Source organism: Zea mays, chromosome 2 (assembly GCF_902167145.1).
Source record: "Zea mays cultivar B73 chromosome 2, Zm-B73-REFERENCE-NAM-5.0, whole genome shotgun sequence".
Classification (NCBI taxonomy): Eukaryota; Viridiplantae; Streptophyta; class Magnoliopsida; order Poales; family Poaceae; genus Zea; species Zea mays.
Genome location: NC_050097.1, coordinates 88,028,509 through 88,056,288, shown reverse-complemented (window position 1 = coordinate 88,056,288; position 27,780 = coordinate 88,028,509). Strand labels below are relative to the sequence as shown.

General features: G+C 47.7%; 1 protein-coding gene across 3 annotated transcripts; it reads left to right on the top strand.

The window, feature by feature from the left end:
* The first annotated feature begins 290 nt into the window (after positions 1–290).
* Positions 291–27,192, top strand: LOC100285241 (SNARE-interacting protein KEULE). 3 transcript variants are annotated; one of them, XR_002266960.3, is made up of 22 exons: positions 291–758; positions 2,204–2,259; positions 2,344–2,425; positions 3,048–3,126; positions 8,875–8,925; positions 9,007–9,103; positions 9,190–9,222; positions 9,370–9,498; positions 15,667–15,858; positions 15,937–16,020; positions 16,136–16,234; positions 16,310–16,383; positions 16,767–16,863; positions 17,341–17,466; positions 17,548–17,646; positions 23,823–23,939; positions 24,036–24,113; positions 24,846–25,048; positions 25,453–25,519; positions 26,480–26,570; positions 26,658–26,747; positions 26,828–27,192. XR_002266960.3 is itself a non-coding variant. In XM_020547796.3 (22 exons), the coding sequence occupies exons 1-21, from the start codon at positions 686–688 to the stop codon at positions 26,879–26,881; spliced, it is 2,004 nt and encodes a 667-aa protein (XP_020403385.1). In that variant the 5' UTR covers positions 291–685; the 3' UTR covers positions 26,882–26,917; positions 26,996–27,192. The 3 variants fall into 3 exon arrangements, 2 of the variants coding, with proteins under 2 accessions (XP_020403385.1, NP_001151607.2); XM_020547796.3 differs by lacking the exon at positions 25,453–25,519 and having other exon boundaries at positions 26,828–26,917; positions 26,996–27,192; NM_001158135.2 differs by lacking the exon at positions 25,453–25,519 and having other exon boundaries at positions 447–758.
* The last annotated feature ends 588 nt before the right edge of the window (positions 27,193–27,780 follow it).

Here is a 27,780-nt window from a genome sequence, read left to right as displayed (position 1 = left end):
AACAAGCTCGGCACTACAGATCACGGTGTCCAACTCAGCATGAGGAGTCCAATGTATGCGATATCTCGGCGCCATAAGTTATGACGCCGAGATGTGTTATCTTGACGTCGTGGCTTATAACGTCGAACAAAGAGTAAAAAAATGTTAAGTCATTTATGGGTTTAAACATGTTTTTTTAAAAAAAGCTAAAGTAAAAAAATAATCGGCCGGGTTGCTTGCATCCGAAGGTAAAACCCCTCTTTTCCTTCCATCCTTCTGGAACTAGAACACGCATTCGGCGTTCTCCGTTCATCTTCAACCGCGCTTTTCTTCAGAATCATCTGAGCACCCGTCCATCGCACGAAGACCTAGGCCTCAATGACGCGTGGGTCTAGAAACCTAATACCGCGTCGCGGTCCCATCTGCCATAGACCTACTCAAAACCCCACACCACACCGTCTGGTCGTCCATGGAGAAAACTCGTTGAGCAGATTCCTTGTTCCTGCAGTAACCCTGTCCAACCCCCGCAGCGGCGGCAACCACAGAAACACTGCCTGTAAATTCCATTCCTCCGCGTTCGGCCTCCCTCATCGCGCGACCGTTCCCTCTGCTCGAATCGGCAAGCCCGCATTTCGAGCCCCGGAGGTGGCCGCGAACCCTAACCCTACAGCGAGGCGTCGCCGGAGTTGTGGGGGCTCCGTTGGCCATGTCGATGGACTCGGACAGCTCGTCGCACAGCGGCGCCGACTACAGGAGTTTCCGCCAGATCACCCGAGACCGTAAGTCCGGTTCCCATTCTCAGCTTGCCGCAATCCTTGGTTGGTGGGAAATGATGTGGACGAGGGAAGGGGGACGGAGATTGTGTTTGATCCTGGGAAATGTTGATACCCTGTTAGTATTTTTATGCGCTTCGTTGGACAATTAGTTGACGGCGGGCAGTATTTTCCTTTTTTTTTGCTAGGACTAGGACTTACCGTTTAGTTCGTATCCGTATCACAACACAACTGAGGCACATTTAGTGTGAAACTGCAATGGAATTAAACTGGCGATGTGGGCGACACAACACCACTGTGCTAGAGTCTTGTAGTTCAACAGATTTTGTACGCCAAAGATTGAGCTCATATTTATGGCTTCATTTTCCACTTTATACATGCACTGGAATTACTTCCATTCGCTTTGTTGTAATCAGGAACTGCAGTTGATTTGATTGGTTTCCTGTATAAAAAATACAGTTGCTAGCATTATTGCTGGAAAGCCTTTATTACCTTGCAATCCTTAAATTTTCCTTCTTTGCCTTTTGAAACTTTGGAGAGGGATCTCCAGTAAAAGCACCGATGATCACCAAGTCAATGATTTTTCAAATATAAAATATGAATCAGAGTACCGATTATAGTTACTTATAAAAATTCATAGCTGGCAACTTAACTATATTTTTATTGTCACATGTTTTATCTTTACCATTTGCCTAGAACTCTTATGTGTTTCTGTACAATCACATTTTGTTTTACCACTTATCTTTTCTGACCCTATATGTGTACACAATTTAAGTTAGCTTAGGGGCTGTTTGGTTCTCATCTCCTAAACTTTAGTGACTAAAGTTTAGTCACTTTTAGTTCCTAAGGGCGTGTTTGCGACCCTGTGCCTGGCCAGCTCGGCCCGTTCAACTGGTCCAGGCTGAGGCTAGCTTGTCCCGGCTACTGCAACTCACTTTGTTTGCGCACTTGTACCATATGAGCCTGGTTCAGACGAGCTGGTGTTTGTCACCCAGTATGCAACCGAGCTAGAAGACTAAAATTACCTAAATATGGAATCCTTGCACCACGAGCAGCCAGGCTCCCAGGAAACGGACCTTGATCTCGTTTCTGTGGAGCCAGACTGAGAGGCTAAACTTGCACGCGGCCAGCCAGGCTCCCGAGCAAGCCAGACAACGCAAACACGGGAGCTGCAGCCCGGGAGCGCAGCCAGGCTGCTGGGCCATGGCGGCAAACACACCCTAAAATGCTAAACAGTATGACTAAAGGAGGCCTCCCAAATAGAAATTCTAGCGGCTAAAGTTTAGTTCCTAAAGTTTAGGAGAGTGACTAAACGAACCAAACACCCCCTTCATATGGTGTGGACCTTTAAATTTGTGACCTACTGGTACCACTTCTTTTTATTTACTATAGACTAGCTACCACGTTTATAAATTTAACATTGTTTTTTTATTGTTGTTACAATCATATAGGTTTGTTAGTTGAAATGCTGAGATCGACTCGAAAGAGCTCAAAATCATCATGGAAGGTATTCTTGGCGAATGGAGGAAGATGTTCTTCTAGTTTCAAATGTTCCATTTTCATGCACATAAAATTGTGTCATGAATTTCAGGTTCTAATCATGGACAAACTTACTGTCAAGATAATGTCATTTTCATGCAAGATGGCAGATATCACAGAAGAAGGGGTTTCATGTAAGTGGCTCATCTAAATATGTTCTGTTGTGTTATATAGTTATTTATTATGAGATTTGTTGTATCCATAGATCTCAATTTTGTTTTTTACACTCAATAATCTGGCACCTATACGTGAAAGTAAATCTGTAGAGTAATCTATGATTTATATAATAATCTAAATAATTATGTTATCTTCTAAAGGATTTCTTATGACATCTCAGATTGTGTTAATAATATATATTTTTCTTGTGTGTAAAACCTTTGAGCTGGCATCATGTGGTGATTGGAGTATGACTTGTTTATACTTGAAACTTGAAAGTGTACAGTTTATCTGAAACCATGATATTTCTATACTGATGCTAAACTGCATTAGTTTCTAATGAAACTATACTGTTGTGACAAACTGTTAAATTAGTAGAGTTATGCCTAAATTAGTTGTGTAGTATCCTTGCAATTTTTTTATTTTAACATTTACTTTTGTCAAATCTTAGGAGCCTTGAAATTCCTTGAAACATTAGTTCCTTTTACTTGTACCAAATATTTGCAGTCATTTTCTTCTAAAGGCAACTTTACAGTTTCTTACAAGCAGTAATGTATATACATACAACCATACAAGTTCAGCCTTGACAATTCTTTGCAGTGGTTGAAGACCTATACAAACGGAGGCAGCCATTGCCTTCAATGGATGCAATTTATTTTATGCAGCCTACTAAAGAAAAGTAAGTTATGATATAATTAGTTCTCATTGACCTGGTTGGTTATTGTTGGGACTTGGGAGAAAGAAAACCCTAGCCCCAAGAGCGTGCTGAGTATTGTATACATTAGAAAATAGAGTTAGAATACAATAATCTAACACCCCTACAATCAAAACTCTAGCTGCGTCTGCGTCAGATGTTGAGATTGGACAAAAACTCTGAGAACAGTGAGGAGGGAAGACCCTTGGTGAAGATGTCTGCAAATTGCAAGCTCGTAGGGACGTGATGGACACTAACGTCCTCGACAACACACTCACGGACGAAGATCGCTGTCTTCGTTAAAACACCCACGTTATTTTACGCACCTGACTAGTGTACCCTAGCAGCATATATGATCGGAATACCCTTTGCGTCTGTTTAGATTGTCCTGTCCAGGTCTCCTTCCCTTGCAACACGCTCCTCGTATGAGTGGTAGCGTGGCCCATGGCGAGTGGTGGTTGTCGCAAGTCAGCTGTCCTGCCTTCTCTCCCCCTTCATGAGTAGGGGCCTAGCGTACCTCCTCGGCGGCGTGTGTAGGTCGAGCATGGGGTGACAAGCGTTGTACGAGCAGGCGGTGGCGTGGAAGTTGGTGGGCGACGACGACGCCCTACAGTGCCTGGCGCTCATGCTCACCAACTGGACCTTCATCTGATGCTCCTTCGCCCCCGTGGCTCATAGCCTCTGTTGTGCCTGTGCGCTACAACTGTTCCTGAGTTACAAGTTGCAGTTGCAGCATTACTATTTCTAGTTCTGCTTGCTCGTGTTGGCTCGAGTAGTACTCGCATTGTAGGTTGCCGCATGCAGCGACAACTCAACTAGACAACTACAACATTAGAGAGGGCAGTGGCGGGCTGGCGGTAGCATGCGCTTCGCTTCTCGAATGTGTGTGTTGCAAGGGAAGGAGATATGTATGAGACAACCTAAACGGACACAAAGGGTATTTTGGTCATATTCGCTTTGGGGGCCCATTAGTCAGGAGCGCAAAATAACGAGTGGGGTGTTTTAACGAAGATAGCGATATGAGCGACTCATTTTGACCAGTGTCACAGACAACGACCTGTTTTGGAGAGCGACACTATAGTGACCCATTTTGAAAATTTTCTCGCTATAGACAGTCTCAGTGAGAGTTCCATGGAGAAGCATTCTTAATGTCCAGATGATGTACTGGCCAAGAATGGGAGAGAGCGAGTGCAAGGTTCAGCTAGGCGCTAGGCGGAATCTAGGCGGTGACCCATTGCCTAGCGCCTAGTCGGGAGTACTCGGTCTTAGGCGCTTCTAGGCGCTTTTCTAGGCGTTTTGGCAATATAGCCATAAATTATATATATATTATGTATATAACTATATATACTATATATATAACTACTATATATGACTATATAACTACTATATACTACCAACCAGATTTTGACCTGGGAACCCCCCGTCTAACCACTGCACCAACATATTGGAATTCGAGTGAAGAGTATAACATACCATTGTGCTATCAGCTGTAAAAACAAAGAACTCAAGCACTTCCAGTCAGCATCTATATAACAAAGCACAAGCAGAGGAAAGACGGGGAAAGAAACAGAAGAGGAGGGAAACAGAGCTGCAGAGGAGATGCGAACTGCAGAGCATATCCAAGTCGAGCAGATCATATCCAAGATGAGCAGGGAGGGGAGCAGCCGACGGGGGAGGAGAACTCACCGGCGGGGGAGCAGGGAGGGGAGCAGCCGGCGGGGGAGCAGCCGGAGGGGATGAGCGCCGGAGGGAATGAGCAGCGAGGCAATTTCCGTGACCATGTGGGAGGGAGACCGAGCGGCAGCACAGCGCGCGCGCGCGCTAATACTCCCCCGCGCGCGCGCGCTAAAAATTGCCGTGCGCTCGCCTGCGCGCTCGCCCGCGCGCTCGCCTGCGCGCCCGCTTAGGCGCCTGCGCGCCGCCAACTCGCCGCCTAGGCGCGGCTGCGCGCCGCCTAGTCGCTGCGGCCGCCTAGACGCCGCACAGAGCCCTAGGCTACGCGGCAGCCTGGCGATTAGCGCCTAGGCGCCTAATCGCCGCCTAGTCGGCGCCTAGCCGAACACTGAGCGAGTGTGAGAACGACACGAACGTTAGCGGGCTTCACGACGAGACTGAACGTCTCATCTTAGTCAACTTCAGGACGATGAGTGAAGCCCCGGAGAACCCAATGGGCCTTATACTGGTCCATAGAGCCATTCACCTTTCGCTTGTGGGTTCAGATCCACTTGCTGGTCACCACATTGCCACTTGGGGGACGGGGCGGCAAATCCCAGGTGTGATTGGCGAGCCTGATACTCTTCATCCATAGCGCGATGCCATTGAGGATTGGCAAGCACATTATGGACGGAAGATGACACGCGAGAGACTGTTGGGGAAGAGGTCGCGGAGAGAAGGCGATCGACAGGGCGAAGGACCCCAACGGCTTATCGAGTCACCATCGGGTGAACATAGCGAGGGTCACGATGAAGAAGGGAGGATGGTACACCGCTTGCTCATCGCGGGAGCGGCGCAGAGCACCCACCCTGGCACGTTGCTAATAGATGCATGGGTTGGGCATAGCGGCGATGAGCCGGTATCGTTGAGTGCATTGGGACGCGTTAGCGTCGTTGACGAAGGCGAAGTTGGGGACATTGAGGGTGAGGGTGGGGCCATGGGGGCCTCCGGGGAGGCACACGAGCCGATTGGGGGTGGCAGGACAACCTAAAGGGAGTCCGAGAGGAGGTGCCGTCAGGGGTGTCGGTGCCGTTGGTGGGAGCAACGAGGGTGAACCTATAGGGAAAAACAAAGGCTAGTGGTCTAGAGGGACCCACGAGGTCAAGAAGAAAGTCCAACTCGGGAAGGGTCGACTGTGGAGTGGGAAGGGGTCGAGAAAGGGAAGTCCGTCTTGGCAAAAACGACGTGACAAGAGATCAAGAGACAATTAGTGGCAAGGTTAAGGCACTAGTACCCTTTGTGATCAGGGGAGTGGAAACCCAAGCGAAGAAATGTAGAAGAGTCGCAAAAGTATTAAACTTCGAACACAAGGGAAAGTCGACGAATAATGAAAGCAATCATCAAGAACCACCAAATAATATTTATAATCCGAAACACTAGTAGGAGAGGTCCACAAATCATAGTGTATGAGATCAAAATTGTGCATGGCCTAAGATGAGCTAGAGAAAAGAAAGTCGAACATGACGACCTAGCTGACAGGTGTGACAGATATGCTCATGAGTGCTCCTAGTACAAGAAATGAGTGAACTACTACACAACTTGGACAACACGACGGGGCTGGGATGACCAAGTCGATGATGCCAAAAGTATTGAATGTAGTGGAAGTAGTCAAGAGTTATCGACGGTAGATTGGTGAACAATTAGAAGATTTTGAATGATATGTAGGGCAACAAGAACATTGCGGAGATGAAAGGGCCCATGAAGAATCGAATCACCTACAGAGGTCACAGGGAGAATGTTCTTATTACCCACAATGATAGATGGAGTGGACGAGAGAGGTGGGTGGAAATAAGAAAGTAAACTAGCGTCCAGAGTGGTGTGGTAAGAAGCACCAAAATTAGCAACCCAGTCGTTGACAGCAAGAGGAGTTAGGGTCATTGTGTTGAAGGAGCTAGCAAGGGACTGCTGATCTCAACCACCAGGCCATGGGTTCCAGACGGAGTAGAGTGGGTTGGTAGGGGTAGAAGCGGTAGCTGAGGCGCCGGTGATGTAGAGGTAATGTGGCCGAGGGGATACCTTGGATCAGGCATGATCAGGTGAGCCGACTGCGGTAGATGAGACATTGGGGAAGGTTCACCCAGGGACGGGCTAGGCCACATGGATATTTGACCGGTCCACGAGTTAGATAGAGGGCCAAGGGCGCCCCTTGGCCACCCCACCACCATGGCCGCCCTTCCTCCGATGACAACCACCAACCCTAAATTCTCGCACCCCTCGTCCCCAGGCGGGTGAGGAGGAAGCACAGAGCCAGAGATAGGAGGGGCAAATGAGCCTCCCAAGGTTGGAGTGGAGGAGGGCGAGGGGGTGGGGTTGTAGAAGCAGTAGCAGTGTTAGAGCGAGGAGATGGCCCTTTGGTGGGCTCCTCGAGGATGAGGTTGTTGCAGACTTTGTGGAAGGACAGGCAGAAGACCGAGCCGAGTGATTTAAGTGCGGAGATGATCGTAGCGCTCATTGAGGCCACAAAGAAGTTTGAGGACGAACGTGCGATTAGAGACGACCCCCTTGAGGTCACAGCGGGGGACGCCATGCCCTTCATCTGGTGGTAGTACTTGGTGACAAAGAGGTCCCCTGGAGTCTCACGGTTGCTGAGGAGCTGCTCCTCGATGGCAACCTAGGCCTGACGAGCAATGCCACCACGTGAACATCTTGCAACTCAATAGTAATGGTCCAGAGGATCCACGAGAGGACCACACTATGCATTTGCCGCTAGGAGGGGATAGTAAGGGACACATTGTCGGTGAGGACATGGTTGTCCAGGGCGTAGCGTTGGAGGGTGAGAAGGACGAGGTCGCACCAGCGGGCGTAGGTGGAGGAAGCTAGGTTGAGGATGACGGGAATCATAGAGCAGATGTTCTGGACACCTGCCGCTTGGGCGTGGAGGTTGGCGATGACAATGGTCTCGTACTTCGAAGGAGGCCTGGCCATAGGGGGCTTCAGGAGAGGCTCGAGGTAAGGAGAGCCAAGCAGATGGCACTCAGCCTCGGTAAGCTGCACGACGAGGGTATTGACAACAGTATGTCTGTGCTCACAGGCGAGAGTAGCGACACACTCGTGCTTTCGGGCAACAGCCTTAGCAGCCGTGAAGGCCGCTGCTAGGGTGGATTGAGCAACCGCCACATTGGAGGGTGGCAGAGCATTTAGTGGAGGCGCGAGAGACACAGGGAGCAGTGCCGAGGGCAGGACCGGTGGCCAGGCGGTCTAGGGCCATGCTGACGGCGTCAAGGTTGGTGGCAGCAAGGCCCTGGTTGACCAAGCCTAGGCAAGACCTGGCCATGCTAGGGGGCGGTGGGCCGGCAACGGTGGCCAGGCCATGGCCTTGGCTAGCGGCGCTTAGGCCAAGGACGGCTTGGCCCACGACGACGGTGGCTGACAGAGCCTAGGAGCCGCTAGCCGCCAGGGGAGGGGGCGAGCGGGCCGATAGCTGGAGGTGGAGGCGGTGCAGGGTGCCTAGGACCCATGCCAGACAAGGGCGGCGGCGGGCAGATGTCGACACAGGTGACAGGCTCGATGCTGGTGGCTGTAGAGGAGGGGGCAGCGAACAAGAGTCCTAGCGGCGAGGATGGTACGATGGGAGGAGAACAGTGGAATTGGAGGGAAGGTGGAGTAGGACCAGCCATGGCGTCTGGGACAGCTGGCCGCTAGCCTGCAGGAGGAGCCAACGGCTAGGGGAGGTGAGAGAGAAACCCTGGCTGGATATCATGTTGGGAGAAAGAAAACCTAGCCCCAAGATTATGAAGGTTTAAGTTTATCACTAGGGCTGGTCCCTTATGCATCTCCAATCATCTTTAGGTGGATAAAACAGATTTCAAATCTAATATGTTTTTTATTATTTATATTTTATAAAGTATTATACACTGGTAGGTGCTATCCTTGAATGTATTTTGGGAGAATAACTTTTATTTTGTTTCCAACCAACAAGACATTAGATTGTTGTGGCATATGTACCTGGTATTTCTCTGGTAATGTTGAAATTTGGTTTTTCTTCCAGTTCTGTAACCATTTTTTGTGATGATTATGCAGTGTTGACATATTCATGTCGGACATGTCAGGAAAAAATTCATTGTACAAGAAGTATGTGATCAACACAAACTTTTTTGTATACATTTGTTCTGTAGATTAAGTACTAATAGCATAATGTTAAATGTGGTGCAGAGCTTATGTATTTTTCAGTTCTCCTGTACAGAGGGAGTTGGTAGCTCATATAAAAAAGGATTCGACTGTGCTAACACGCATCAGTGCACTTAGTGAGGTTATTTGGCCACCGTCTATTTATTGCATGCTCATTTTTTTAACGTCACACTTATGCTATATCTGACTTTTTTTACATGCTTTCAGATGAACTTAGAATACTTTGCTATTGACAGTCAGGTACTTGATACTTCTGTTTGCAGTAACACTTTTTTATTTGCCTATTTGCTTGAAGTTGTTAGAGTCGAACTTGGAACAGAAACTGATATTATCTCTTCTTTTAACATTCATTTTGATGTTCTGATAATACTTAAATGTTGTGTCTAGGGCTTCATAACTGACCATGACAAGGCCTTGGAGGAGTTGTTTAGTGAAGATGCAGAAGGCTCACACAAGTACAATGCATGCCTTAACACAATGGCTACAAGAATTGCTACAGTGTTTGCATCATTGAGGGTACTGCCTTCCCATTTTATGTTGTATGTAGAGTCTTCATACCTTCATGTTTGTTTTGGCATCATCGACTCAGTCATGTTCGGTTGTTCTTCAATCCATGTGGATTGGATGTTGTCGAGTCGGTTTAAATCCATAGTAAGTCAAAATCCATCCCAATCCCACTCCAATCCACATGGAATGGCAATAACCGGACAAGCCGTTAAGTAATTCGGCGTGAAATGTAACCGGGTGGGGAATCGATTGGGAGGTGTTAAATCGAGGGTACTGAAATGGGCAGGAATTGATTGCATATATGCGCATTGAGAGGGAATCGACCATGCACAGCCATCTAGGTGTGGGTGGGTGGGTGGGGGGGGGCTTCATGGAGAGAGAAGGCAGTGGACCTGCATCCCAGTGATGTCCATTCTTCATCTGCTCTGCGCCCGCCCACCTACCTGGTAAATGAGCCCGCACGCTGCCTCCTCCTGTGTTTCCCTCTCCCAACTCGTTAGCTGGAGCAGGTATTCCTCTCCTCAACAACTCCGTGCCTAGGGGTGGTAATGGGCTCTAAATTTTACACTATAAAATTTAAGGATTAGATCGGATTAGTATCAGACTCTATTTCTATTCATTTTGGAACTAAAATTAGTTAAGGGCCCAAACAAATTGTGAAGAGACATGTGGATCATGATCCATTACCACCCCTATCTGTGCCTGTACATGTGATTTTGATTTGGGGGTACATAGCACAGGTGTTCCCTCCCCCAACTCCCTTGATATTTGCTTGTTCCTCTGAGGATCTCTTTCTCATGGTTGATGTGCATCTCCTAGTGTTCGGTGCTGGTGTGGTCTTGTGGTGTGTGCTTTTCATTTGCTCTGATTGTGCCTGTGCCTTCCTCTGCTTACTGTATTGCTTTTGTATGTATATTGTATATGTTCTGAGAGTGAAAGGACCTGAACGATGCCTAGAGGGGGGATTGGCTTTTATAAAATTAATCCTGCAAAACACAGATTAAAAGTTAAAACTTACTGCACACAGCAAAACTGGTCTGGCCAGTTTTCCTGCAGAGAAAAAAATTAACAGTCTCCTTTGCCTTCTATGCCCCCCTTCAATCTTAGGTGCTTGGTGATGCTATTGGGAGATTGATGACTTATGATCTATACCACAAACAAGCACAACCGAGTAGCCACAAGCAGAAATTCACAACATATGACAAATATGCAATGGAAATGTGAAGTGAGGCAACCAACAAGGAAGACACAGTGATTTGTTTGACCAAAGTTTGGGCCTCACCAAGTAAGCCCTATGTCTCCATTGTAGAAGCCGTGAGTGACTCAACAAATGTCTACTCTAGCCAGGTCCAAAGCGGTCCCTTTCCATTCTACGCTAAGATGATCTTTTCCTTTTTCGGAGGCAAGGTCAGCCCGCACAAAGTGTCCGGCCTTGCACCACACCTTGGCTACTCGCCGGCAACACCTAGCTGTTTAAGAGCAAGCTCCAAGAGTAACAAATGTTTCACACCGAAACTTGATGTCACCATGAAGTGCTCAAGGGTTGCTTAACTCTCTATTGCTCAAACACAATCTCACAACGCTTAAATCTTGCTCTCCAATCCAATGGATTTGACTAACTGGAAGCGGTGAGGACGATGTCATCCACGTAGAGAAGCAAGTAGGCAGTCTCTGCTCCATGATGGTGGACGAACAGAGACGTGTCTGACTTGGCCTCCACGAAGCCCAGTGTCACCAGGAACGTAGCCAGTCTAGAGTGCCACGTCCGGGGGGCCTGCTTGAGGCCGTAGAGGGACCTGTTGAGCCGACAGACCATGTCAGGGCGAGAGGAGTCTACGAACCCCGCCGGCTGACAGCAGTAGACGGTCTCGGTGAGGGCGCCGTGCAGGAAGGCGTTCTTGACGTCGAGCTGGTGAACTGGACAGGAGTGAGCAAGGGCCAGCGAGAGCACCGTGCGGACGGTGGCCGGCTTCAGAACCGGGCTGAAGGTCTCATCGTAGTCGACTCCGGGGCGCTGAGTGAAGCCCCGAAGAACCCAGCGAGCCTTGTACCGCTCCAGGGTACCATCGGCCCGCCGCTTGTGCGTCCAGATCCACTTGCCGGTGACGACGTTGGCGTCGGGCGGACGGGGCACCAGATCCCACGTCTGGTTGGCGACGAACGCCGCGTACTCCTCCTCCATCGCCCGACGCCAGTGGGGGTCCAGCAGGGCGGTGCGGACGGAGGAGGGCACCGGAGAAACCTGCGAGTCCCCGGGCGTGGCCGCCAGGACCCGGGGCGGCAGGGTACCAGCCGCGTGCCGCGTCACCATCGGGTGGACGTGCCGCGGGTCGCGGTGAAGGAGCGGTGGGTGGTACATCGGCGTCTCGACACGTGCCGCGGGTGGCCACGATGGAGGTGTAGGTGTCCCTGGCGGGGACTGGGCCACCGGCGGTGCCGCCGGAGGAGAGGTCACCGGTGGTGGCGACAGCGGAGGTGGTGGTGCGAACCCCGGCGGCGGCAGCCGGCGCTGGTAGATGCGCACCGGCTGGGCGAAGCGTGCCGGAGGGACCGGCGGCGGCGGTCCCGCGGCCGGCGACGTGGGCACCGGGGGCTGGCGCTGGTAGACCCGTACCGACTGTGCGAAGCGGGCCAGAGGGGTTGGTACTGACGGCCCCGCAGGCGGTGCAGTCCCACCACCCCCGCTCGGCTCGGGGGCGGTCGGAGACGGGGCCCGCGGAGAGGCGACACCACCGTAGGCGACACCACCGGACCCGGGCAAGGCACTGGACCGGGAGTAGGACCGACAGGCGAGAGAGGAAGGATAGGTGGCTCGACCACCGCGTCAGTCGGAAAGAGAGTGAAGAGGTCAGGGTCGGAGGAGGGTGGTGGGGTGGTGGTGGAGTAGGGAAACATGGACTCATCAAACATCACATGGCGAGAGATGAGGACCCGACGAGAGGAGATGTCAAAGCAGCGGTAGCCCTTGTGGTCTGGGGAGTACCCGAGAAACACACAGAGGGTGGAACAGGGTGCTAGCTTGTGAGGAGCAATGGCAGCGGTGTTCGGGTAGCAAGCACACCCGAAGACACGGAGGTGGTCATAGCGCGGAGGGGTACCGAAGAGTGCCTGGTGAGGAGTGGGGGCCGGGCACGCAGTGGAGGGGAGACGGTTGAGGAGGTAGGTAGAGGTGTGGAGGCCCTCGACCCAGAAGCGTGCCGGTAGGTGCGCGTGGAGAAGAAGAGTGCGGATGGTGTCATTGGTCGTGCGGATCATGCGCTCAGCCTTGCCGTTCTGGGAGGAGGTATACGGGCAAGACATCCGCAACTGCATCCCGTGGGAGAGAAAGAAGTCGCGGGAGGTGCTATATAGAGTTCATACACGGGCCTCATGGGCCTAGCCACATGGGCCTAATCCATATACTCTAATAGAAACCCCAGTACAACCCCCACCATCGCCTCATCTTTTGTTAAAAATAGTGGCGAGCCGTCAGGGGAAAATGGACAAACTTACAAACTACCAACAACAAAACTAAAACACCAACACCTAAAATGACCAACACCTGGGCTAATCCTGCTAGGAATTAGGATACATCTAGCACTTAGTGTTGCATCTTCATAGTACATCATGCCTATACTAAACAAATAGAAATTTACAATTAATACCACTGGAGCTTGTCATTTTTCAAATAATGTTGCTTTCTTGACTTCGATCATTTGAGGGCTTTTGACACCTTCTTCAATGTCTTGAGCAGTTTATCAAACCAATTGATCAAGACTATGCTTATCAACCAAAGTCACCTTTCCAATGATTTGATCCTCCACATCAACATGACCCTCATAGCTTGATTAGTACCTTAATTAAATGCAAATAATTTATCGCTCACCTTAGCTAGGTTCTTCAGCCACCACACTGTCAATTGCCCTTCACCCTTGCTTAGTACCTTGAAGCCCTTTCCTTACAATCACCTTGTCAAGCCATCAACGAGTAACATCTTGTTTTGAATCAACTATTAAGCACACATTGAATACCATTTCATTCGTATTGTTGTCATCGTTTTGAAAACAATCTTTGCTTAGAACAAGCGAGCTCCAAGAGGGAGACCATTTCATATATAGATTCTTTTTTTTTCTCGAACACGCATGAGAGCTGCATATATTAAGAAGAAAAAGGAGTCTAAGAAGACTCAAAACAAGCCCATTAGGGCATGAGTTTACGTGAGTGATTAGCCAAGAAAACTAGAAAGTCCACTAGCAACCTAAACTCCGCATGACATTACAACCAAATACGTCTAAGACCTTTAGCCCCAGCCATACACTACAAATTTTCCTCATCTCTAATTTGTTGCATGAGAGCATTAACATTAGGTGAGGTTCCTACAAAGACACAAGCATTCCATTGTTTCCAAATCCACCATGCTATCAACACTTCTAATGAATTGAATCCCTTGCGATGTTGCTTTTCACTTTGCTGCATTGCATGGCGCCACCACTCAATGAATTGAATCCATATGCAGATTCTCATGTCTTATTTATACTTGATTCATATGCTTGCTAATTCATGTATTTAATCAATAATATTGGACTCATTTCTTCATATTTCAGTGGCCTTCACAATATGAGCCCAATCACATAATAATAGTACCTGGGACTAAATACCTATAAGTCTTATGAAATGTATTAGTTCCTTAATCGTGTTGTCTTTCAATCCACCAAAACCCACTTAGGGTCTAGATGCACTTTGAGAGAGTGATGTGTAGTGCTCTTTGCTTCATGGACTAGCCTGCCATATGGACTAATATCTGCTTGGCTCTTTTTTACACTTCTACATAACACAATGCACAAGGTGATGACTGATTAGTATTAAATGTATATGCTTTTAGTTCGTTGCTGTTGTGAACTTCTGATTTGTATAATCTTTCTGCTCAATTGTCAGTGGCAATTTGATTCTTACCCAGCTCTTCATGTCCACCCAAAATATACGCATGGTGTCGGCCATAAACGCCTAGGCATTTGGTGTGGGGTGGGGGGATAGGGTGCTGTGCCTTGTCTCAACGCCTCAAAAATAGTGAATAAGGATTGGAAAATTTTGGCACCATGTTAGGGCTCATCTGCATAGTTGTTAAGGTGTTGCCTAGGCCGTAAGGCGCCCCGGCGACGTTGGGCATCCTGCTCGCCTTACTCCCGCACCTAAGGCGAGTGGGAGAAGATGCCGGCGGTTGCTGCAGCGGGGCCGCGGTGGCTCCAGCGACGCGGCGCAATGGTGCCGGCACAGGAGAGAGGGAGAAGCACCAACGGGAGAGAGGGAGAATCTCCAGCGTGGAGAGAGCTGGGAGAGGCGGCTGGGAGGAGGGAGTCGCCTGGGACAGGGAGGTGGCTAGGAGGAGGTAGAGAGAGAAGACTGGGAGGGAGGAAGTGGGCTTAACCTAATTTTAATGGGCTAGTTGGGCTGATTTGTAGGCTGACAGGACTGTTTGAGCTAGTCTTTTTCTTTATCTTTTTTCTTCTTTATTAATATTTTGTCCTAAATACTTTCTCAAATGCCAATTTTTTCTTCTTTTAAATATATTTAAGGCGTCGCCTCGCCTTATGCCTTGCCCCTTAAAAGGTAAAAAGGGGGTCAGTCGCCTTACCTCGCCTTGGCGCCTTAACAACTATGGCATGCCACTCTTTATTTGGATAAAGATATGGTTGTTATGGCCAGACACATGAGTAGACAACTTTAAATGGAAGCAAGATAAATTAAGTCTCCTAGTTCACAAAGTCATGTGATCTTCTTCTTACAGGCTATTCTATATCCATCCCTTCTCCAGTTCCCTCCATCTAGGTGCTGTTGTACCTTAAGTTGTCCGACACGACCTCTCCAATAGCTGTTTATCCTCCATATATACTAGCATACATCACATGTCGTGTATCATTTCTGGAAACCTGCGGCCTATAAAACTACTTTACACTGCAACACACAAGTGACATGGTGTTGAATTGGTAGTGGTTCTGCCACCATAGAAAAACTAGCAACAAGGAACATCAGCTGAAATGTTTTTCCACTGAATGGAATCATGCATGGAAGGAAATTGACTGAAAAAGGGATAAATTTGGCTCTGAAGTATCACTACAATTTTACTTTCCTCTAACTGGAATGCTGATTCATAATGTTTATTTCATGTTTTTTAAAGCTGAACATATTGAACTATTCTAGGAATTTCCTCGTGTGCACTATCGTGTAGCCAGGACAATCGATGCATCTACTCTGACGACACTACGAGATTTGGTCCCAACAAAGCTTGCTGCTTCCCTGTGGAATTCCCTTGTCAGATTTAAGTCAACGATACCTGAATTTCCACAAACAGAAACATGTGAACTACTTATTGTTGACCGGTCAATAGATCAGGTAGGTGGTGAATTCCAGTTTACACATTTCCATATTGCTGATGCATCCTTTGATATCATGTTTCCTTGAGCACTACAGATTGCACCAATTATTCATGAGTGGACGTATGATGCTATGTGCCATGATCTATTGTGTATGGATGGCAACAAGTACGTGCAAGAGGTGAGTACATCAGCAGCATACAGTCTTACACTGTACCTCACTAGTTTACCTTATTCAGTTCTTACTATGTTTTTGATGCATGACTCTTAAAATTTATGCCACCCTCAAACAATAGGTTCCAAGTAAGAATGGTTCAGCAAATGAGAAAAAGGAGGTTTTGTTGGAGGATCATGATCCAGTATGGCTTGAGCTGCGGCATGCACATATAGCTCATGTAAGATTGTTGCCACTTCCATCTTTAACTATAGTCATATGCTTTGTTGACATAATGATGAAATCAACATTTCAGGTTAATGAAACGCTACATGAAAAGATGACCAGTTTTGTATCAAAGAACAAAGCAGCTCAACTACAGCAGGCAAGGTTTGTTCAAGAAATGCTACTTCTGCATATTAGAGTGTCCCGTGTGTATTTTTGCAACTGTTACAATAATTTTTACCATTGTTCATACTATGGACATTTCTGTTGTTCTGTCTTATCAGCAGTTTGCTGCGCAGACTAAGACCTGGGTGCTTAGTGTATGTGTGCAATCTTTAAATTCGATGGTTTAAAGGATACTCAAAATGGTTAAATTTTCTTGTCTGACAGCATTTTCTGCTAAATGTCCCTGTGAATTGTTGTTGCCAGTTATGTTTACAAAATAACTAAAGGGCCAAGCAATGCTGTTAGCTAAAGTATTAGCTGCTTGATAGCTGTGTCAATGGATCTGGTTAACATTTATTCATAGGATCTATTTTGAGTGTCAGATCTGGTGGAGAGTTATCTACCAAGCAGTTGCAGAAAATGGTTCAAGCTCTTCCACAATACAGTGATCAAATTGACAAGCTCACCCTTCATGTTGAGGTTAGTAGTTTTGTTTTACATGACATGCATCTGCAAACTCAACAAACTAACAAAGACAATATTTCTTATAACTGTTCTATCTACTTCAGTAGATTTGTCTGTTGATATATTATAGTGATTGCCATTAGCTTCTCATTTTTTGCCTTCTGCTCCTTGAAAATTCTGGAGTTCAGGTATCAATATACAAATGTTGATAATTCTATAAGAAACAATTGTATAGTTTAGTTGCACGGTGAGCTCTACAACCAGCAAGAGTTTGATTGGATAGATTTAACACCTAACTTGCTTACTAACCATTTGGGTCATCAGATTACATTTGGATGCATTCATTTGGGCTGGGGAACATGTCCAGTTGTCCACATGAATCGTCATTTTGAATAACACTTACTAGAGGAAGAAATCATAATCTGGTGTTTTCCAAGAAGAGAATAGCAGTGTGACATGAAATACAATATTTACCGTTTCATGTTACTACAGATTGCAGGAAAACTCAATAACATAATCAAAGAACACCACCTTAAAGATGTTGGACAGCTAGAGCAAGATCTTGTGTTTGGTGATGCTGGGACAAAAGAACTAATCAGTTTCTTACGAACCCGCATGGTAATTGTTGTTTGAACTACAGCATATAAGATTCTGCACTTGTCTCTACACCTCTCAAGATATTTTGCTTAACTAATTCAGGATGTAAGTCGTGAACATAAGCTGCGTTTGCTGATGATTTATGCTTCCATAAACCCAGAGAAATTTTTCGAAAGTGAGAAAGGTGCAAAGCTGATGCAGGTAACTTTGGTTTTATACTTTTATTATTTCACTATAAATTTATTGTGTCATTTTCAGAAGTACAAGCATTTACTTTTGCTGACTTGAGCATATTTTCTCCAATGCCTCTAGCAGTATCTTTTACTATGTCTTTATATAAGCGGTATTATGTACTGCTGAATGGTTTTGTGTCTTACTCCCTTTATCGAATCGGTTAGTTGCTGAGATGTTGTGAAGTACTTCTCAAAGCATGATCCCCTGATATAGAATGCTTTCATGACTGGTACCATGATATTTAGTCTCTACAATTGCATGGAATGCAAGCCAGTATTGAAAATAAAGTATGACATACCGTGAATAGAATCAAGTATGAATGGTTCTTCTCTAGTAAAGTTACAGATAGAATCTTCCTGTTCTTCAGATTATTCAATGCTATAAAATAAATCATAAAGTGGCCATTTACAATAGAATCAAGTTTGTTTTACCCCCTGAACTCAAATACCAGATGACATACCCGCACAACAAAAAAAGTTCATTGTGGTTTCAAAAGTGGCTTGTTGATGTGGTGCATATGTGGCATATTGAGCCCCACATAACCACATTAGCCATGCCATTTTTATTGAGTATTTGGGCTCCTAAAAGATCTAAAATGAAAACAATCTCAACTTAAGAAGTTTTAGAGCAAATCAAGCCCCACATATTTGGTATAGAATGTGTCTACATCCGAGGTCATATGAAAAATTCAATAATTTTAATTTCAAAATATAAAAACTTAAAACACATATTTGGGCCTCTAAACGATCTAAAATCTAAAAGTTGTCAACCATAAAGTTGTGGATCACGTCGAGAGATAGAACTTTGTTACAAACCATGTCAACATCCAATGCTGTTTGGGAAGTGCAAATTTTAAATTTAAAATTCTGAGAACATAAAAAAGAATATTTGGGCTGCTAAACGATCTCTAATAAAAAAGTTGTAGATCATGTTACCGATAGGCTTGCGGACCTCTTACCTAATTGGAAGGCCGACCTGATGACTCGAGCTGGCAGAGCTATCCAAGTGCAGCATGTTCTCACGACAACAGTTATATATCACGCCATGGCTTTGGATTTACCTAAGTGGGCTATCAAAGCCATTGACAAGATTAGACGTGGCTTTCTTTGGAAAGGTCGAAAGGATGTGCTCGGTGGCCACTGCTTAGTTGCTTGGGGCAAAGTGACACGCCCAAAAGAGCTTGGTGGGCTTGGCATATCAGATTTACAAAAGCTGAATTGGGCCCTTCGGGTTAGATGGTTGTGGTTGGAAAAAACAGATCCCTCGAAGTCTTGGGCAGATTTACCTCTCCAGAGTTCCAGCATTCTGAAATCTATCCTCTACAACTTTGATTACAGAAGTTGGTGATGGTCGTAACACCTTGTTTTGGAGGGACAGATGGTTGATGGGGCTGAGGATTGAGGATCTAACTCCTCATATTTTCGCCCTCGTCCCGACCAGGATTGCCAATAGGAGAACGGTGGCAGAAGGTATCGTGGAGATGGCTTGGATCCGGGACCTGAAAGGCACCATCACTTGGGCTGTCCTCTCTGATTTTTTAACTCTTAGTGAAGTCATTGCAGATTTCTCCCTTAGTGTTGGAGTGCCAGACAAGCATATCTGGAAATTCTCCCCGACAGGCCAATACTCTTCAAAGTCGGCTTATGATATGCTATTTATAGGTTCCACTTCTTTTGGAGCATTTGAGCGCGTTTGGGAGTCTTGGGCACCTTCAAAGTGCAGTTTCTTCATTTGGCTTGTCATGCACAACAGATGCTGGACCACAGACCGTCTTGCTAGAAGAGGACTACCCCACCCCAGTGTGTGTCCCCTTTGCGACCAAGAAGAGGAAACAATACAACATCTTCTCATCTCTCGCGTCTTTGCAAGACAGTTCTGGTACTTGTTGAGCAGGTCTGGGTTGCCTAATCTTTCACCAGATAATGTTATTTGCAGCCTTGATGACTAGTGGAGCAGGGCTGTGGAGAAGATTCCCCGTGATCTCCAATCGGGCTTCAATTCTCTAGTTATTCTTGGCGCTTGGAGCCTTTGGCGTCATCGCAACGACTGTGTGTTCAATGGGAGGTCGCCGAGCCTTGCGAGTGCTCTCACCCTCGCTGGCGATGAGCTCAGGATGTGGTGTAGTGCCGGGGCAAAAGGGTTGAACCTGCTTTCAACTCTTGTGTTTATGCTTGGCCCAGGGGGATAGTCTTGTGTCTTGTTCAGAATGGGTGTGTGTGGTGGCTATATTGCGTCTTGTGTGTCGTGTGTGTTGTGTTGTACCTTCTATCTATTAATGGAATGATACGCAGATCTCCTGCGTGTTCGAGAAAAAAAATGTTAGACAATGTGTTCTATGTGTAGATTGTCTGGCACCACTGTTGGGCTACCGGTCCACTAGGGTTAGGGTTTCTCCTCTATATATTTGTATCCATCCTCTATGCAATACAACAAGGGCATTCCAGTTTCTTTCACGGTATCAGACTAGGTTAGGGTTCTCTCCCACCTCATAGTTGCCGGCCTCTTCCACCCAACAGCCGTCTGCTACCCGTCGTTGTCTCCGGGAGGCTCCTCCTCCTGGGGGGCGCCGTTCCCATCCTCCCTAGGTGGCCTTCTGCTCCTCTTCCACTGCTAGCCGCCACCCCTTCTCCATGGCGCCTACCCTTGTGACCTCCCCTTCCTCTGCTCTCGGATGCTGCGAAGACATGGCCGCTCGACCTCAGCTCCGTGGCACAGGCAATTCACTTCCCATGGGTGTGCCCCTGCTCCCTTGCGCCCCCATCCCCGACCATGGTGGGCGTGCATAGTCCCTTCCTGCTCACCCCAAGGCTGGCCCCGCATCCCTTGCATAGCCTGCCCATCGGTGCACCCCTCCGCGCGGATATGCGCTCGCCAGTTTCATCGGCTGCTCACCTCCCCCATGTTGGCCGCGGGCGGCCTCTCCACGGCCTCGGCCCGCGCCTGCTCGTCATGGCGGCGTGGGTGCGCGCCTAATCGTTGTGGCGGTGGTGGCCCGCGCTCATACGCTCACCCCTCTCCTCCCTGTCGACGTGGCCGCCCTTCCGCTGCTCCCCGGCAAGCCAGCATGGCCCGCAGTGCCACCGGATTTGGTCCACGCCGTCGCGTTGTCTGGAGCTCACGCCTCCTCGCCGCGCCCCTCCTTGTGCTGTTCCCGTCCACGACGCCTCCTTTCCCGGCGTGGGCGCCCTCCACGACACAGGCTTCCTCGACTCTATGGGCGAGCCGGCTGCCGCGCCGCCGCGCGGGCGTGCAGGCAGGCCGCCACCGCCTCTCGGGCGTGCTGGCAGGCTGCTTGTCATGTGGGGCCACCAATATACCAGGCACCGACGAGCGCGCGATGTGTGCCTCGCGGCCGAGCGTGCTGGTCAGGCGCAGTTTGCCGCCAAGAGTGGATAAGATTAGAGAGGGAAAGATTAGATTAGCTCTTATCTATTTCCTTAAAATAGGAGTAGCGGTTAGGATTGCCTTCCTTGTAACCGATCGGCATTATCTCCTTAAGAGTAGGGAGGGCGGTTGGAGCTAGGCCTATTTATTCATGTAATCATTTCTATGAAATCAAGCAAGAAGTTTCTATCTAATCTCCTCTCCTATTCCCGTTAATCCACCAGTAGAGGGGTAAAACCTTGCGTTGAGGACTGGAGCGCGGCTACGAGTTGCGTAGTCGCGGTCCGGCGTCGTTGGGTGCCGAGTCACTTGATATTGCCGCCGCCTCGCGGGTGCGCGTGCAGTCCGGATCCGCGCAGGCATTGCTCAAAGGCACCCCGCCACCGACCCTCGCCTTCTGCGTCTTCGGTGTGAGCAGCCTTCGTGCGGGCCGCCGTTGCGAGCCAGCCATGCGCGGGCTAGCCACCGTCCTGCCCACATCGACGCCTTACAACACCTTCCTATTCTTCGCGCTTCTCCCGTTGCCGGCGTCAACCCCTCCTGCCAGGCCCGTCGTAGTCCCCTGCCCGGCTGGACCCGCCCCGTCGCCCTCCCCCTTCATCGCTATTGTCACATTGGAGGGCACGGACCGGGCGACGGAACTGGGTGGAGATCCAAGCGAAGAAGTGGGTGAGGGTGGTGAACATGTCGGACTTCAGCCGGAGTGGAAGAGTCCAAAGAAAGTGAGAAAAATCATCAAGTAGTATTTATATCCAGAGGCTGAAGACGGAGAAGTCCAGAGATCACAATGGACAAAATCAAAGGGCAGAGCATCCCTGGACGTGGAAGTGGAAAAAGGAAGACGTGAGTGACGACCCAGCTGGCAAGCATGACAGAGGCGCTCAGAGGAGCCCCGACTATCGGAGATATCTAAGTAGCTGGAGAGCTGGGACATCACGTCATGTCCATGGTGCCCGAGACAATGATGGCAAAGGACGGAGGTGGTGGTGGTAGCAAGAGCGTGGGGGGAGGCTATGCTGGTGGGGGAAGTGGATGGCAAGCGAATGGAGTGGGGGGGGGGGCGAAGCTGCCACAGTAAGCGAGCTCGACACGAGTGGGAAGGTGTCGTATGGTGAGCCCGCAGGGATCGAACTCTATAGAACAGTGGTTGTCAATAGTGAAGCGACGAACCGAGAGAAGAGGATGAGTCAAATGGGAGCAACAAGAACGTCATTAAGATAGAAGGGTCTCGAAAGAACCAATGCACCTAATGAGGTGACCACGAGGGTGGAACCGTTCCCTACCACGATAGAGGCAGTGAGAGGATGGTAGTGGGATAACGAGCTAGTGGTAGGAGTGGTGTGGAAGGAGACTCCGAAGCCGACCACCCAATTGGTGAGAGAGGAAGGGGGTGGTGAAGGCACGGGGTGCGAGGAGAGAGCTAGCGGAGGCGGTCCGAACGAGCTGCTAGGAGGGGAGGGAGACAACAAGGTCTCGATCGCCAGGGGCAATCATAGCACGAGGAAAGACATGGGGTCTAGGAACATGTCGGACAACCTGAGGGTGGAGCTCGACCCAATCACGGAGAACAGGGTTCATGGCTCGATCGAAGGCCACAAAAAAGCCCTGGATAGTCTGACTGTCGTGAAGAGTGACGCGCACAACGGTCATGGTGACACCGGGCGAAGTCGGGAAAGCGGTGGCACTGGAGGCCAGGGCAGGCCCCCTGGTGGTAGGAGGAACACCATGGAAAGTCGGGGCATGTGCGCTGGGGTAGTGAGCTGACACAGCAGCAACGACGAGGGAAGGAGGCTGACCGCGGTGATGATCCCCCCTTGTGAGGACACCGGCGTGGAGGCCGCGGAACCAAGGACGATGTCAGAGAGGCACTCATGAAGGTGGCAGGGGAAGTTGTAGCTGCCAAGGGGAGGGGGGTACGACCGGAGTAGAGGGCAAGGGTATGGCCTTGTCGCCGTGACGGGTCTCTGCACGAGTTTGGATTCTCGTGCACGTGGGAGGCGGAGCCATCGAAGCAGTGAGAGAGACAGCTGCACAGCAGGCCGGGTCGGCGGCGTGGACGAGGAGGCGTGGACCAACAAGGAGGAGACGATGCAGGGCTGACTGGATCAGCAGCGCTGTGCGACCAGGGGGCAGCGCGCCCAGGCGAGGCCTGCGGCCGGGCAGGATGCAGCCGATGGAGACGGGGCGCGCAACCGGCGTTCTCCGGGCAGAGGTGGCCGCGAGCAGAGGTCGCGAGCTGCGTCCCGGCGCTGGAGAAGCCTGACGACAGAGAAGAGGAGTGGGACGACGGCTGGCCGAGGGAATGCCTGGGCGCTGCTGGAGCTATAACGGGAAGAGCAGCCAAGCAGCAGCCAGTAGATGCGGGGACCTCGGGGGCGGGGCTGCACGGGGGTGTGCCGCACGTCGACGGGGAGGGAGGGCCACGCGCCGGCGTCAAGTGAGAGGGCCGCACGCAGGTGCAGGCGACCCGCGGGGGAGTGGGCTGGCGGCTGTTGGTGGGAGGGAGGGGAAGAGAGAGAAATCTGGCTCTGGTACAAAGTTGGAGAATGAAACCCTAACCCTAACTCAGGGTTGGGAGTTGTATTAATAGACCAAGTTGTTGGGCCTGGCCCATTATACAGGTGTATGACGGCAATTACAAGGGGCTAACCCCAAAACCCTAAACGGGTATTCTAACTACTATGTTTTCGTTACATTTTGACTTTGCCCCTTTGGCAACAGTCTTCGTTGTGGTCGCTGATGGTCATTTTCTTTGACAGCTTGCAGGATTATCTGCTGATGATATGATTGTAGTAAATAATATGCGCTGCTTACGTGGAGCTGATTCTAAGAAGTCTTCAGTTGGGGCTTTTACTTTGAAATTTGATCTTCAGAAGGTAATTAGATTCTGAAACTTTGATATCAATTTATTTTTTGAAAAAAAAATAACTTTCTAGTAGCTTAAAAGCTTTAAACTTTTACATGACTATCAGAAAAAGCCTGGTATCAGGAAGGAGCGGACTGGAGAAGAGTCAACATGGATGCTATCTCGATTTTATCCCATCCTGGAGGTGCAAAAAAAATCCAGAACTTACAGTCTAAGTAGTCATCTCATTATACTTAACGTAATGGCATTTTTTTTAAAAAAGTTCCCTCTAATTGTTGATGACATGATATTTTTGTGTTGAAAATGTACTTTGCTATTTTATTGTTCTTTATTTGTTAACTACTTTGCATATTTTAGTGCACAGAGTATCACTTCTTGTGTTCTATTATAGAGGTGTTGCATGCTTTGATGACTGTCCAATACCTATCTTCATTCACTGAGGTCAATCGACTGATTAGCTCATGTAACCTCATCATTGGTGACTGGTCCATTTGTTTCAGCTATATCAGTCACCAGTCTTTTCTCTCATCATTTTTGTGCAGTCATGTGAGTAGGACATTCCTATTCCATGTGATCTCTGTAGTCAAGGACTTAAAAGGAAAAGTTCAACCTTTAAGCACTTAAATTTTGTTGAAAAAATCAGAGAATTTTCTTATTGTTTCAACATAGTTCATACAGTTTGGATGACATGGTCCCTGCAGCCTGGATGATCTGTTTTATGTCTAGCTGGCTTCTGTAAGCAAGCTTTCTATATTGAGCTGGTTGCTGTAAGGTCGCCCATGCTTGCAACTTAACTTCTAAATCAGAATCTGAGTATCTGACTGATATAGTGGAAGTCATGTGGCTTCTGGCTCTATGTTTAGTTAGTACACATTTTCTTCTGTATTTACGAGTGCACCTTTTGCTTTGTCTGTAGGACTTGATTGAGAAACTTAGTAAGGGTGAGCTACCAAAAGATGAGTACCACTGCATGAATGATCCTAGTCCTAGTTTCCGTGGAATTCCAGGGAGCACATCTGCTCGAACGAGCCCAGCTCATCAGCCAGCCCAATCCATGAGATCTAGACGAATAGGTGGCACATGGGCTAGACCTCGGAACTCCGATGATGGTTATTCGAGGTTAGTAAAGGCAACCTAGTTAGCCTTCCTTTCTCTATCAACCATGTCCTGATGGACATGAGCAAGGTAACTTGTTTTCTGTTGCCTGATGGGGTATTCAGGTACGTGCAACCTAGATGTGTGAAAGGTTATCTTCTCCAGTTGTTTGTTGTTGTATCTATACATTGACAGTGTCTTGCTCTTCCAATAAAAAATTCCCTCGATTCCAAATTGTAAGTCGATTTTTTTGCTTTGTCCTAACTCCTAAGCCAAACTTCTCTAACTTTGACCAAGTTCATAGAAAAATGCACAAACATGTACTACATCAAAGTATCAAACTATGTTCATTAGATCACCATGAAATACATTTTGATGGTGGATTCATTTGATATGGATGTTAATACATTTTTCTATACCTGGTGCAGCGGTAGAGCCTACCGTCTGTAACCGGAAGGTCCCGGGTTCGAGCTCCAGCCTCTGCATATTATGCGGGTAAGGTTTGACGCTTAAAAGATACCCTTCCCCAGACTCCGCACAGTGCGGGAAGCCTACGGCACTGGGTACGCCCTTGGTCAAAGTCAGACAATTTAACTTAGGACAATCAAAACAACTTACAGTTTGGAACTTTGGTTTCAAAAAACGGAACTCTTTTAGGAAATTTACGGGGGCTCTCGCCAAAATTGAACCCCCCTGCACCCCAGTCACAAATAGCTGAGCTTTTTAGGTTACAAAGTAGCACAGAAGCAATTTTGCAGCACTTCAGTTCTGTTGTCTGTTGGTTACCAATTTACATGGCAGAAAAAATATGGCTAATATAAAATGCTGTGCGCTTCACAATGTTAATGTTCCTTTAAATTAAGGTCAGCTATGGATTGGACAAAAAAAATTAATTTAAAGTGCTCCCACTTTTTGGACCTAATGCACTCCATCCCTGCTTTATATTGAGCAAAATACTCACCCTCAGTTTGCCAGCTTACAGAGGTTTATCACACTTAGCTACCCTCGGTTTGCCAGCTTACAGATGATATATCTGATTAAATCAGATATTCGATGGACACTGGTTATGTTGTATTTGTGTTTGGTATCTTTAAAAATGTCCGTATTTGTATTTGGTATCTGAAGGAGAATGCAGATATTCAAAAATAACTATTCGACCCTCTTTGGCTGGACAATAGGTTGGAAAATATGGGTAAATTTTATGTTGAAGTATATAAGTGGATTTGGTTGCCTACGTATTATCAATGGCTTAAGCTACATGGTAGCAAAGGCAAAGGTCTCGCATTTATGCTTTGTATGTGGCTGCACACGAGGGAGAGTGTTGAAGTGTATAAGTGGACTGTCTAACTTTTTTCAAGTACTTTATAAGCTTTGTTTAAGCTTTTGGCTTTATCTGGTTAGTGCATGAAACCTAACTATTTACACCTTACTGATGATCAATGTGGATTTTTACAGTGACTCTGTACTGAAGCATGCATCAAGTGACTTCAGAAAGTTGGGCCAGCGCCTATTTATCTTTGTAATTGGAGGTGCTACTCGGTCTGAGGTACATTCGTCCACTTAAAACCAATCAACACAGGAATGATGAACTTTTTGTTTCTAACTATGTGTCCTCTGTGAACGACTACTACAGTTGCGTGTTGCCCATAAGCTGTCAGGCAAACTGAAGAGAGAAATTATCCTTGGCTCCTCTAGTCTTGATGACCCACCGCAGTTCATCACTGTAAGTTCATCGGCTATTTTTTTTGCAGTCTCTCTTGTGTTGATTAGTCATACTTGGTAACTTGATACGTTCCCGTGCAGAAACTGAAGATGTTATCAACCGAGGAACTGTCGCTTGATGATTTGCAAATATAACAATTCCAAGGACGATTGTCCGTGGCATTCTACACTGTAATTATTTATTTATTTGCATCTCTACAACGGGTTTAGTTTTACTCCCTTAACCGAACCACAGGTGCTCTTACACAGGCTAGAGGGGCATGATATTCATTCGGTAGCCAATGTCAGTTACAATCGAGTGTACACACATGGCAGCGACCAGAGACTGTAATATAGGTGGCGTCTTTATTAGATTGGTGGATCAGTGAAGTTCAATGTTCCGAGGACTTCTATTTGTCCTCAGATTGCTGCTATTTTGTGGGGAAAGTGTATATTTTTTCCTCAAACCGGTGAGATTAATTCGTGTAATAATAACAACAAAAAGAAGAGCTAGAGTAAGAACAAAAATAGTAATAATACCAGTAGCAATAATGATAATAATATAAGAGCAATGAATTTACAACAAGAGTATGTCTGAGACATATAGGGGTTTTTAGTTTGAGTCAATGTTTACAAGTCGGGCGACCAGCTGGTTGAGCGAGAGGGCCGACCAGGCGACTAATCGTGATTAGGGTGATGATTAGTCGACCTATTTGTCCTGGTCGACCTCTGGTCGTCCTATAGATTTAAGGACATATGTATATGTATGTAACTATATATTAACTATTTAAACACTGCATTTCTGCAATAATATAGGCATAATTAGTAGCAGACTAACAGTAATTCAATAAAAGTGTAAAACTAAAACCATCTAAAGTCCAAACTGAAAGTAATATTGGATTACTTGCAGTAATTCAGTAAAAAGTACTGCATTAGCTGCTGGCTGCTACCTAAAGCAGATCAGCATCCAAACAAAATGCATCAGCAGCAACACCATCTTCGTCCATGTATTCATTTGCTTCTTGGGTTTGTTGTTGTTCTGCTTGTGCTGTAGC

Bases quoted from the DNA above. Each gene is read 5' to 3' on its own strand.
- LOC100285241 (XM_020547796.3), top strand. From the start codon at position 686: ATGTCGATGGACTCGGACAGCTCGTCGCACAGCGGCGCCGACTACAGG. The intron at 16,384-16,766 runs GTTTGTTCAAGA...TTTGAGTGTCAG, and splicing joins GCTCAACTACAGCAGGCAAG to ATCTGGTGGAGAGTTATCTA. The intron at 17,467-17,547 runs GTAATTGTTGTT...TAACTAATTCAG, and splicing joins GTTTCTTACGAACCCGCATG to GATGTAAGTCGTGAACATAA.